Source organism: Notolepis coatsorum (genome assembly GCF_963971535.1).
Source record: "Notolepis coatsorum genome assembly, chromosome: 7".
NCBI lineage: Eukaryota > Metazoa > Chordata > Actinopteri > Aulopiformes > Paralepididae > Notolepis > Notolepis coatsorum.
The window spans coordinates 42,873,563-42,887,346 of record NC_140171.1 but is presented as its reverse complement, the minus strand read 5'-3'; the positions used below and the strand labels follow the sequence as shown (position 1 = coordinate 42,887,346).

Sequence of the window (13,784 nt, the reverse complement as noted above, 5' to 3'; positions counted from 1 at the left end):
GAGTTCCGCTCGGGTCAGTCCATTATTTCACATCCCATGGGGGGTGTTTCATCACTTTCATGACCATATATGGATAATCATGCACGAGCATTGACGGTAGAACAAAGTGGTATTTATCAACACGGAGGAGCATAGGACCTGTGTACGCACGGTTGATGAATCCCAATATTTCTGTGCGTGCACTGATTCTAAATTCTGTGCTTACGTGTGGAAATAGAACATATTCTACGCCACGTTGATGAATGAGGGCCCAGGTACCAAAAGCGAGTAGAGTCGAGTAGGTACCATGCAGTGGAAAAGGGGCATAAACAGGTTGTGCCGGGGTTCCAGTAAAGCAACAGGCGCTCAAAACCTTTCAACATGAAGAGGCCAAAAGATTATATGGGTGGTGGGTCAAAGAAGGTGAACTGAACATCGATGATTTTCATTTATATAACGGTGTCTTTAGGTGTTAATGCTTGTAAATAATCAAGTTATCTCAAAATCTTTCCTTTTTTAAACATAATTAAATGGCACCAGAGTAGACCAAATAGAATATTGTATCTTTCTCTGGAAACCCTTTGGATGCCCAACATAATGTCCTCTAGGAGGGACGCCTGGCTAGAGGGCTCTACTTGGAGTATTTGGGAAAATGCATGAAAATAAGAAGGTACACAGAATTTTAAGGACGACCCACGTCAGTTTTACACATGCTGATGTCCTCCTGTCCTCTCTTTCTCTGCACCTACTCCATGTAGGAGCTCGCTCCCAGTCTGCGTCGGTGCTGACCAGCCTGCAGGAGCTGAGGGAGGCCCAGGACAGTCTGAAGGAGCAGGAGGTCCAGCTCCAGGACACGGACAAACAGCTGGCCAGCCTCAAGGGAACCGCTGAGAAGTAAGTACTTCTTCAACTGATTAGTTGCTGGGGTCTTAGTTGACTAGTCCAAATATTTTTGTTATTTATATATAATATTTTATTTATTTTATATATATAATTCGTTTTTTCCTGGACATCTCCTTTATTCGTAAATGTAATGAGGTCCCTCTGTGTGCTTTTTAGAAAAACGGTTGCATGGAAAATGCTATTTTACACATTCGTTGAGACAATGGACTGTTCGATGACATGAGACAATGGACTGTTCAATGACATGACAAAACCCCCATGTCTTTTGTCACCTAAGAATTTATTCAGTTTAAGAAAGTCCTGGGCCCTCATTTATCAAAAATTCTTAGAAAGTGTTCTATTTTCATACGTAAGCACAGAATTTAGAGTTTTGTGCACGCACAAAAAAAATTGGATTTATCACACGTGCGTACACAGGTCCTACGCACACCTGTCTTGATAAATATCACTTTGATCCTACGCTTGAGCTCGTGCATGGTTTTAAGTATTTGCATACCAGAACCGCCCGATTATCCATATATGGTCATGAAACACCCCCATCGGATGTGAAATAATGGACTGACCCGAGGGAAGCGTGTTATGGAGAAATACGAGACAGGCTGACAGACATGTACACGTACGGCAGCGTTTCCGTTAGAACATATTCGTGCCGGTCTGAGTGTCCTGCAAGATTTCTATCACCGGACATATTCGAGATATTCCGGTCAGAGTTTTAAACAGCAGTCTATTATAATCACATTTTTATGAGCTAACGAATTCCGTTATAATTGGACATGTGTATTAATTACATCAAGCGAAGAATGAGAAATTGATTTGCAGAATCAAATTACTATCTCTCGCCTCTCAAGTTAGTGCGATACGCTACCAGCATCAAGCTCCCGCCCCGCAGGCTCCCGCTGCAGCAGCTCTGTCACACGCACCCCCAAATGAATCTCGAGTCGACATCGCTTCACCTCGTTGTATCAGACACGTCACACATATCATAATGTTCAACTTCACGTATACAGTCATTAATATATTCCAAATAAAATAAGTCCCTCAATACTCCGTGCTGCTGCTGACTTGAAATAAAATAGACCGCGTATGTGGGCAGTCGGTCCGACACTAAACAGCAGTCTGTTATAATCACATTTTTATGAGCTAACGAATTCCGTTATATTGGACATTTGTATTAATTATATCAAGCGAAGAACTGAGAAAGCAGAGAGACGGCAACATTATCGTGGTTTGCGTGACGACTCTCTCCACCTCGCAACGACTTATTTGCAAAGAGTATGGCGCTGCAGAGAAGCTGATTCAGTGTTATTGGCTCTTTTCTGGGAACCGCACAGCAGCTCCCCCCACCCAACATTGGCTGAAAATGGCTGAATTGGAGTACTGCTGGAATACTGCATTGTGCTGATAGTGCTCTGGCTCTGCAGCTTCACAAAAGTTCGCACACCCAGCACTAAGCTCTCGCTGACGACGTCGTTGTCATTATTAGAAGCAACGAGGAAACAAATGTAATGATCGTTTCGTTCATCGCATAGGCTATTTAATTTTAGCCTATTTTAATACAATTCAAATAATCAAATTGTGCTTAGACTCAGGGAATTATTTTCACCGGACATTAAGACCGGAGAGAGTAAATATGTCGGACTTCAACAGATTTTGCCGGTCAAATACCGGTAATTACCGGCTAACGGAAACGCTGACGTACGGTGATGTCTGATATGATATCTCTTAAAGACCATATTAACTAATAAAGCCCGTGCTGGAATATGACTGCCTTTTTCCGTTTTGTTCGATTAATACCCAGGGATTAAAGTTCTCCTCAATTGTATTCCAAATCGCGACGGATTTTCCGTCAATTTTCTACCTGCTGCATATGATTTCTAGAGGCATACAATCTATTTTGATGTCAGTATTGGGTAGCCTATATAAACAATAATACGAGAGCATATACAAGAACAATGAATCTCACTGCCATGTATGATGTAGCCTATACGCCATGTGTAGCCTGCCTATGTGATCAATACAAACATGAACTTGAATCCCATCATCATATTTACATAGTCTGTCCACTATGTTTATTACTTTGTTATTTCCCCCCCCCTATCTATGTAAAGCGACCTTGCATGGGTCTCTTGAAAGGCGCTATATAAAATGAAGCTCTATTATTATTATTATTATTATTATTATTATTACGTCTGTGCGCGGAGCTCACAAAAAAAAATACTTTTACTGTTAGTCTCAGTGAAGTTTCAACGGAGCGAGGTAATCTATTCTAACCAACAAATTGAAGTAGAAAGTATTTAGTTGTGGCCAATCTTATTTGGAAACATGACACAAAATAATAGTACCGTAATTCCTCTAATAGTAACCCCGGCTTGTATTTGTTTCAACTGTAGCGGGTACCAGGCTTGTATTAGGAGGAGGCCTGTATAAGAGGGAGGCCTATATTTCAAATTTTCAAACGGATCATAATGAATAAATCAACATTTTGTGTCAGTTTGAACCCAGTAAAATGTACTGGGTTCATTTATTGAAACCAAGTACTGTATGAAATAGTAAACAGTGCAATTACAGGTGGTCACTGGTCATTTCAACGTTTTCAAAGTGAAATCAAGTAACTAGCTCAGTATGCAGCTCAGTATATTAGTAACCCGGCTTGTATTAGGAGGCCGGCTTATAATTGCTTAGCTCAAGAGCGCACCCGGCCATTAATAGAGACCCGGCTTGTATTTGAGACCCGGTTACTATTAGAGGAATTACGGTATGTCGCTTTTTATTTGAAACAATATTTAATCGCGTTTGGAGGTGGGTGTTCTGTAACCCCTTTCGTGACTGTGATGCACCGAGTGAATCCACAGTCACTTGCTCCTCAATAGGAAACCAACCTAGATTTACCCTGAAGGACTGGTTCTAACCGAACCGTTCGTTATACAAGAATCACAGAGAAATGTCAAAGGTACTCACAGTTGCACAAGGGTTTCGGACAGAGATACGGTATGGTTTGAAAGCTCGGCGTTGCTAATAAACATTTTAAATATTTTTTATAACCTGGTCAACACGGCATTATTTCCGGCGTTGGCTGCCTGGTGTGATCACAGCGCATGTGCATCATGCACACAACGCCGGAAATAATGCAGTGTTGACCAGTTTATGAAAATTATTTAAAATGTTTATTGGCAACGCAGAGCTTTCAAACCATCCCGTATCTCTGTCAGAAACCCTCGTGCAACTGTGCGTACCTTTGAAACGTCTCTGTGATACTTGTATAACGAACGGTTCGGTCAGAACCAGTCATTCAGGGTAAATCTAGGTTGGTTTCCTATTGAGGAGCAAGTGACTGGATTCACTCGGTGCATCACAGTCACGAAAGGGGCTAGGTGGTTGATGGTGGTTGAGAAGTGAGAGAGAGAACCCTTGTAAGTTCTCTCTATTTATACACTGTGGAGCGCAGTTCTGGAAGGTTCTGCTATGACATCACTGCGGCATCCTCAAACCTCAAGACCGTTCCAGAACGTTCTAGCCTGTTCTAACCGGTTCTACTATGACATCATACTGAAGCTTAACTTGAATTACACTATGACACGGCGGCAGTTACACTAGGTGTTCTGCGTCTGCCCCCGTGCCAAACAAGCAAGCCAACCTCTTGTTCGCGCATGAGCCCGTTATAATTACACTACTGTCGCTATTTCACAATGAACGATAATGAATTACGGTTCATACAGAACACGCACCAGTGTCGGGAGTAATGCACGAAAGCTTATTTCCGTGTTGAAACTAATGCATGAACTGAGGAGCGCATATGCCGTAGTAACGATATTCTACCACTGGGCGTCAGCTACGCATGCTCCGAGCTGTGCGTAGACATAAGCACAAAGTCAAGTTCACGTTCAAATTGATAAATCCCACACTTTGCTTAGAAATGATCGTACGCACGGGTTAAGCACATATCTGTGCGTATGCAACGTTGATAAATGAGGGCCCTGGTGTCTTTGGAGTGTCACACATTTTGCCACTAGAGGGCGGTAGGTGTGATGTGTCGGGTGTTTTAGAAGCAGAAAATGCACTGTCCAGACCTTTTTCAATGATCAGTCAATGCTTTTGAGTGATTTCAGTTCTGTCTGCCTCAGTTTGTTCAGATACACAGAGGAGAAATATGATCCTACTCACTACTTGTGTGGGCTTGACCGTTGGTGTGAAGATGTGCATACTTGTAACCTATAGGCTACAGAGTGTTTCCTGTTTCATATTCAGTGTGAAGATATCGCCCACATTGGCTCCCATCATGCCAGGCAAACCACTCACTCAACTTGAAGCATTTTAAATTTGAGCAAAACTCTGATTTGTGTGCCGCAGAAGAATGAAAAGCTAGATTCATAAAAAAAGGCTGACGTTTTAAAGGGGAAACGTGCAAAACGGAGAGTGACTGGTGTGTAGATGATTGTGCATTGGAAGCGGCAATGGAACCATTATTCATTATGGCCTATGAATGGAATCCAGGAGTGTTTGGAGCATTTCAACTGAATGTGAATTGGGTCTAGGGCTGGGCGATATGCCCAAAATATCATATCACGGTATTTATCTTAGTTTTGACGGTATAGCGGTATTTGACAGTACAAATTACATTTTGTTTGTCTATCATTATCTTGTAATACAATCGTCACTGTGCTATTTCATTCATAATTGTCTTTCTTTTTAACATTATCTTTTTGATGAACTTAAAAATATACAATATGTACAGCATATATGTTTTACTATATGCAGTGTTGGGAAAGTTCACTTTCTACATGAACTAGTTCAGTTCACAGTTCACAATTTTTTAAATGAACTAGTTCAGTTCATAGTTCATAATTCAAAAATGTTAACTAAAGTTCATGGTTTCAAAAAAGAACTAATTTATAGTTTATAGTTCTTTAAAAAAAAATGTATAGTTATTTTTCCAATACGTTGCTGGCTGCGTGCTATTATTTGTAAAAATTATTGAACCACAGACAGCAATCGGAATACTGGCATTTGCATTTTTCATTTGTCATATATGTCCTGATGAATTGAAAATGGGGGATCCTGATGTAAACAAGACGAAAGTCTTTCTCTGGTCTGCATCCTCTTAACAATTGTCTGTTAATAAAGTTTTCATCAATCAATCAATGCATTTCCATAACGCTTTGCTGTCGCCCATTCAGTCCACACTAGTAGCAGCTGCAGCTTTCATCTCTACAGTATATTTTCAAAAACATGAGGAAAAACGTTGCTTGAATTGTCTTTATTATGAAAACAAAAACAGGTCGTTTGCTTATTCTCAATGTGCCGTTTAAACTTTAAGGTTTGCTGTCGATATACGGACTTGCTTCTTCAAACCGGGTGGACAAAGTTTACAGACAAACGTTAAATTTTTTCCGTCTGAGTCAGTACTGACTTTAACGTTAAACTCTTTTAAATGCTCATACGCCGACGTCGTAGAGTCTGACTCTGAGCGAGTGCTGCTCTCGACCTGCTGCTGTAGCTCTCGGCTTCTGCTCGCAGATTCCGCGGTTCCACTGTTGTTGTGAGGAGGAGTCTGATGACGTAGCCAGGGGGTGACAGGCGCGTTGCCAGATCGGGTGGTTTTCCGCATACTTTTGTAGCCTGTTTACGGTGTGTTTTAACTGGGTTTTCGGCTGAAATGCATATGAAATCTGGCACACCTTTGAACGCCGTTATAATAGTGCTGAGAATGAACGCACGTTTGAACGCCGTTATACAGCGCTGATAATGAACGCGTTCTCAATAACGTTCATTTAGCGGATAATCAGTACGTTCAGTTCACGTTCGCCCAAAATACGAACGCGTTCATGAACGATCGTTCATTGAACGCGTTCAGGTACATCACTGACTATATGTATATATCGTGGATGACGGTACAGTAAAAACCCATACCTTTGCATGGACCCATGACGGTATACCTTCATATTTGGTATTCCTCCTCCCAGCCCTGGACATGTCTTCCTATCTCTTTTCTGTGATCTGTTTTTCTCTCTATTTCTCTTGCCTTCACTCTTCTCATCTGCCCCTCCCTCAATGCGTCTAGGTACCGCCAGTTGAAGCAGCAGTGTGAGCTGAAGGTGGAGGAGGAGCAGATCCTGCAGGCCAAGGTGCAGCAGAGCTCCTTCCACCAACAACAGGAGGAGCTGGAGAGGCTCCGCAAGGCTATTGGTTAGTAGTACAGAGTTCCCAGACGTTCATGGCAGGCCCACAAGGCTATTACCTGATTACATCTACAACCTCATTCAACACTACACTCCCTCCCGCTCACTCCGCTCATCCAACTTAGCCCTTCTGAGCACACCACACTACCGCCTTAAGTCCACAGAAAACAAATCATTCTCCTCTGCTGCTCCCCGACTCTGGAATCAACTCCCATTACACATCAAAGAAGCCCCATCCGTAGAAACTAGAGTTGTTCCGATACCGATACCAGTATCGGAAATGCCTCCAATACAGCCTAAAATGCTGGTATCGGCGAGTACGCGTCAAATCTATGCTCCGATCCCATATGACATGTAACACGTGCGGTATCCTCCTGCTGAGAGTGAGCATTATTAAACAAACGTGTTTTTAATTGACCGTGAATTAAAGTGTCAATGCTGTTTGTCATTTGTCAATGCTGTTTGTCATTTTAACAGCAGATACTTTCTTAAATGCCATCGTCCCGACAGAGTGGTGTGACGGGGAGCTCTGATGTGTTCGCTTGCTGGTGTTATTAGTATTAGCTGAAGAGCTAGCTGAAAAGCTAGTTTTAGCTTTAACGTTAACTTGGCTAAAGTTGGGGCTATTCATAATCCAACAATAATGGCTGCAGACCTGCAAGCAAAGTACAGCAAGTTGGCACAGGAGTATTCCAAGGTAAATCACTTTTTCACCAGTAACGTTACATTGTCTTTCCATCTAGCTCACGTTAACTGGCTAACCTAAGTGTCATCACTGATCGACCTCTCGCACACATGCACACAATTAATGACATGTTGCGGACAGCCATACCGGTGACAATGTTTAGCTTTTAGTGCCAAAGGATAAGAGTCTGAGGCGGAGTCTCAAAAGAGAATGTTGAATATTTATTGTGCATCGAAAATCGCAACATACACGTTACTACTAGCTAACTGAACCGGAGCCGACTGGATAGCAAGTGCAACAACGTATAACGTCTGTGCGGAACCAATGTCCCAACACCAACAGTTCCGTGGGTGAACTCATTGAGCATAGTTGTCAATAATGATACTAATCTATACAATCACCTGTTGTTGAATAAATACCATTACTTTCTAGTTATTACTAAAAAACAGTATATATAAAACAGTATCTGTAGCTGTATACATTTTTTTTTATAATTTATATAATATAAAATATATATATTTTTTTAAATGTATGCACTCTCAAACATTTAAGTCCCACCTCAAAACCCACCTGTTCAATCTCGCATACCCTCACTCCTGACCCCCCAACCCCTGCATCACTTACATTTTCACATCTGTACACCTATATTTTAGTATTATTATTTTATTTAAAAATGTTCTCTCTGTCTTGTCTCTAAGCTGTCTCCCTCTCTTTCTCCCCCTCTGTATTATCCACACCATGTTGTCAATGTGAAAGTCCATGTACTGTGTTTGTTCGTATGCTATAATGCCATTTAGGTAAAGCGCTTTGAGATGCCTTATATAAGGCGCTATATAAAATAAATGTATTATTATAATTATTGGTTAGTAGTACAGCGTTCATGGCAGGACCCACAAGGCTATTGGTTAGTAGTACAGGGCTCTCAGATGTTCATGGCAGGACCCACAATAATTAATTTTAATTTGTGTAATTCTGCACAAAGCATAGATAGTCACATTCACATAGAGACATGGGTGGACATACTGCATTGCCACCAATCAAGGTATTTTCATTTGTCACATTATACATGTACAATGCTTCCTTTGCACCCCCCCCCCCCCCCCAGAACCATGCACGCATCAATACAAATAGAAAGATTCTCAGTTAACCTCAGTGCCCCTTCTCACACACTAGGTTTTTTAGTTAATAAGCACAAATTCACAATAGCTGCCAACATGCATCCACACGCACATGCATTAACACACACACACACACACACACACACACACACACACACACACACACACACACACACACACACACACACACACACACCTGCACACAGTAGGGCTCTCAAAACTGGCCTAAAATTACATTTGACTATTCCTTATAAGAAATTAAATCTATTGTGCATTATGTAAACAAAATAAATGACCTCAGGTGTGTTAACATGAAACGATATATTTTCCTCTGCATGAAACGGGAAATAGTAACTATTTTATTTTATAGTTTTACCTTGAGGGATGATTTACAATAAAGTTCTTACAGAAAAGTAGGCTACTTACCGGTACATTATTGACGCTAGAACTCATAGCGTTAGCATAAAAAAGAAGGTAGGCCTAGTATTTCCAAACACAACCAAGTTGGGTTCTGAACTCTGCCATCACGCCATGTGGTTCTTGTTGTTGTTACTACTGGCACTTTCTTCAGCTCAATGAAAGTTACGTTGCGTGTCTCCTGTCCGTCATGCAGCGCATTCTGGCCCACGCAAGAAGTGGAGAGGAAGACAGTCTGGGGCTGTTTTCTTTTTATTTTATTGTATTTATTTTTTATACAATTCGATTTATTAATTTGAATATAGAATATTCGTTGACAAACCTAACACAAACACAAACACTTTGGACCTCCATGCCAAATATTAGCCTCCCAGTATGAAAACGGTGACCTCTATGGATGGTGCGGCCACTTTTGTGGACCAACAGAACGAGCTATAGAGCTGCTGGTTGCAGCTTCTAACACAACATTTGGAATGGAACATACAACGACATAACATTGTTCTGTCCTGAAAAGACCATATTACACATTCGTTGTAGGGATGGGCATTTTAAAGAAAAATCCAGATAGATTGATCGCATGCTATACTCGATTGATCGTGTATTAAGGCCTCTGCATGCTACAGAAACTTCAAAGCAACTGCAACACAACATCGACAAAGCAACAGTGTTTTAGACACTCTGCCTTTATGCTTCTGCAACATCGACGCGCAAAGTTAGTTTAACTAAAGTTAGTTTAGGTTCGTGTTAACATTAGATAATGTACAAAATAAACGTATTTCCGGTGATTTTAGACGTCGCTCTTTTATTTTGAAAACCCCCGACCGGAAGTGTTATAGTGTCTGTTGCTAGCAGCTTAACTTTCTGTGCTTTTCGAGCTAACGTTACCGTAACATCATTAGTTTCCAATGGAGAGGACCTCGGCTCACATGCAGCTCAAACTACCTATTGGAATAAATTAATTGATTGATGTTTAACTTGTCCCTGTGTGTGTCCAGTCATTTCGACTAGCAAACGTTGTATTTAACGTTACCTCAGGACGGATACCATTGTATTTACTTGGTTAGCTATGTAGCTAATGTGGATAGCATTTTGAATAGACCCAATGCTAGCTGGCTGGCTACAGCTTTATTTACTAAATTATGGAGGCTTTTTAATCGTCAAGGTAAGAGAGGATTTGTCATGATCAACTGAAGGCGTATGCTATGGAACAATATGGGCTTGGGTTTTCAGAAAAAGGCGAGCTATGTGACGCTAATTATTTAGCGTCAACGCTGGAAACAACAATGGAGGATGATTCTCTGCAGGACTAATATTATTCTATGACAGCCCCGCCCCCATTCGCTAACCAACCAATCACTGCTACGCAATATCAACGCAACGGTTGTTTAGGTTAGATTTGAGGGACATGTACGCAACGTCCAAGCAACACAGTCTACAAGACCCTCTAAAACAACCGCGCTGAAATCGCGCCGATGTTGTGTTGCAGTTGCTCTGAAGTTTATGTAGCATGCAGAGGCCTTACTCGAAAAGGGGAAAAAAACTTAAACAAAAAAATATATATATTGGATTATTTTTTTTGTAACTTTTTTTTGTTCATTCACGTATATATGTTTAAGGAAACCAACAAACAGTTATAATCTTACACATACATGTGAAAAGATGTGTTTAAAATCTTTTAAAAAAATTTCTCTCATAGCTACGAGTAATCGATTACGGTACTCACGGCCATCCCCTTTTGTTTTTGTTTGTTCCCAGAGGTGAGCGGGGAGACGCTGCGCAGCACCAAGGAGGTGCAGAAACGGGCGGAGGAGAAGTACAAGGTTCTGGAGAACAAGATGAAGAACGCTGCGGCAGAGAGGGAGATGGAGCTGAAGGCCGCCCAGCAGAAACTCAACGCCGCCAAGGCCAAAGCCGACGCCTTTAGTAAGAAGCTGAAGGAGAAACAGCAGGTACACACACCATATCAGCTGCTGCTAATGACCAGATAAATTATTTCCCGTTTTTATTCTGGTACTTGAAAAACATAGAATGCTGAGTTTACATATAGTATGTTCTATCTGTTTTTGAAACATCCATTTTGATTGTCTAATTGTGTGTTTTGTAGGAGTCTGACGCGGTGGCTCTGGAGCTGGAGGAGCTGCGTAGGGAGCAGGCCGGCTACGAGCAGCAGATTCAGACTGTAGACGAGGCCTCGAAGGCCATCCAGGAGCAGATGGACAAGATGGCTTCCACTGTGGCCCAGAACAAGGTAATGTGTGTGTGTGTGGGCAGTGTTTCCCACAGGATTTCTTTTTGTTTTGTACATTTTAAAGTTAAATGCATCAATCTGGTGCACTTTGAATCAGGTGTGCTGGTGGTGGAATTTAACAAATACATGGAATGGCTGGGGTGCCTCGAGGAGAGGTTTGGGAACCACTGGACTAGAGCGTACATTTGAGCCATCAAAGAAATTAAGCAAAAGTGGTTACCTGTGTTGAACTGGTTTATTTTTTAGAAAATAAAAAAATATAGTGGATTATTATTACCACTACTACCACTGCCAATACTACTGATACATCCCTATTGGCAAACTTTATATAAAAAGAAAATTGTCAAATGTTTTATTATTTTTTTTTTTTTTTTTTTTCTTTTTTTTTTTTTGTTCATTATAAAACTGTGGCAGGACTAATTAGACTGTGGCGGAAACCCTGGTAGGGGTCAGGTAAAGGTACAATAGTGAGTCCATACAAATACAGTAAAACTTAAAAATGTGTACCTGCTAGGATATTAGGGGGTTTGATTAGGTTATGGTTGGGCACTTAAGCTCTCAAGCCCTAGCCATATTTTCAGAAAATTCTCGTAAAAGTACATACCCAAGTAAATGGAAGATTGCTCCACTTCTACAAGTTCCATTTGCATGTTCTTGGTTTCTATGGACCTCAGGGAATGTATTCCCAGTGTCAGAAATATTGTGTCTGTTACTATGCTTGAGTAAATTGTAATGAACCAAAGGAGAATATAAATGATTATTTATTTATTTTCCATCTTTGATGGTGAATAACACCATGCTAGCATTGACCAAAAGTGAAAAATTGCCACTGAGCTCATTCAGCACCTTAACTCATTCAGCATAACACCCTCCTCTCTGCTGTCAATGGGCCACGCTTTAAAAGATAGGCATTTTCATGTGCGTCACGATGTTTGCAGAGCTATATCTATATTCTATATTATAGCTATGGAGACAATACTATGGCTTATTTGACAGTCACTATCTCGTCCAACATGTAAAAAAGAGTATTTTTTCATGTATACGTTCGCGTGTTATCCCGTGGTGAATATTGTATAGTTTCAGAGTGATCCAGGCTAATTCCTGGAAGCTGAGTTATGGAGCGCTATCTGCATTTTGCGAAAGTCATTCGCGTTGCTCGCCTGGACACGATACTATTTCCAAATCAAAGGTATATAATGGGTATTATGTTTCATCATAAAGGCATCAAAGGGGGTCGCTTTGTGATGCTCTGATCGTCAGCAACGGCATACGTTTTGGAGTACGTGACATGTGATCATTGCGATCTATGTGAAATCATTGTAGGATCAAAGTAGGATTGATGTCATATAGTCCTTACCTTTGCTAGGAGGTATTCCAAAATGAATATTCCAATGGTCTGATTGTGATTTTCCAGTATTAATTGATGTCCATCGGGTCCCTGACATGAAATGGGATAAACTATGCATCAAGTGTGCTGGACGCGTTCCAAGTGTTCACTTGCCCGGGTCCCATTTCTCCGCCCGGACCATATAAAATGTAACACAAAGTGTGAAATAAGGTTTCAAAGGGTAGGCGATACTGCCTACCTAGCAGGATTCGGCCCACATTGCAATCTCGAGGTCTCAGAATGTGTCCCAATGATACACCGAGGTAGATAACCCGACTATAGTCGTGATTGGCGCTGAAAGTGTTAAGTGTACTACAAATCTAAGCAGATTTAATAAAGGGCAGATGGATTTACAGGGGTTTTTGTAGATGCAGTACAGAATTTTGCCATCCGGTCACATGCTATTTAAAATATGAATATAGAATATCAGGCCTATAAATGACCTTATTATGGCCAGATCATACATCTATGGATCAGACCAAATCTCTTCTTTTCAATGGCAAAGATAAATCTGGATTTAGGCGCCAGGCGCTTACAGGGCTTCAAAGACCGTGAATGAAATCTACTGTAAGTACAGTTACTTTTGTATAATGTCCATAGCTCCGCCATTTTGCGACGTGTTTTTTCTCTAGACGTTCACAGAAAGGTAAAGAAACAATATACGTTGTATTTTATGGCAGTAACGTTCAGGTTTGTTCGACCCATGAGATATAATCACAAAAATCACGTCAGAAGAATGACGTGAAAAATGGTTGTACTTCCGTTGTTGGCGGCTGGTGTGAGCTGGGTAATGTAGTTTTATGAAATTTCAACGTCCATCGTAATCCCTGGGTCTCCTCTTTCTTAGAACTACAACGATTTCATCAGTTTT

The 13,784-nt window shown here is 41.1% G+C and overlaps 1 protein-coding gene across 1 annotated transcript in view; it reads left to right on the top strand.

Moving 5' to 3' along the window:
* smc2 (structural maintenance of chromosomes 2) overlaps window positions 1-13,784 on the top strand; it is a 65,418-nt gene that overhangs the window by 41,867 nt on the left and 9,767 nt on the right. The window contains exons 15-18 of the mRNA XM_084318065.1: window positions 738-873; window positions 6,941-7,065; window positions 11,034-11,227; window positions 11,383-11,526. Of these exons, the coding sequence (XP_084174191.1) occupies window positions 738-873; window positions 6,941-7,065; window positions 11,034-11,227; window positions 11,383-11,526 (599 nt within the window). The remainder of the gene's footprint in view (window positions 1-737; window positions 874-6,940; window positions 7,066-11,033; window positions 11,228-11,382; window positions 11,527-13,784) is intronic.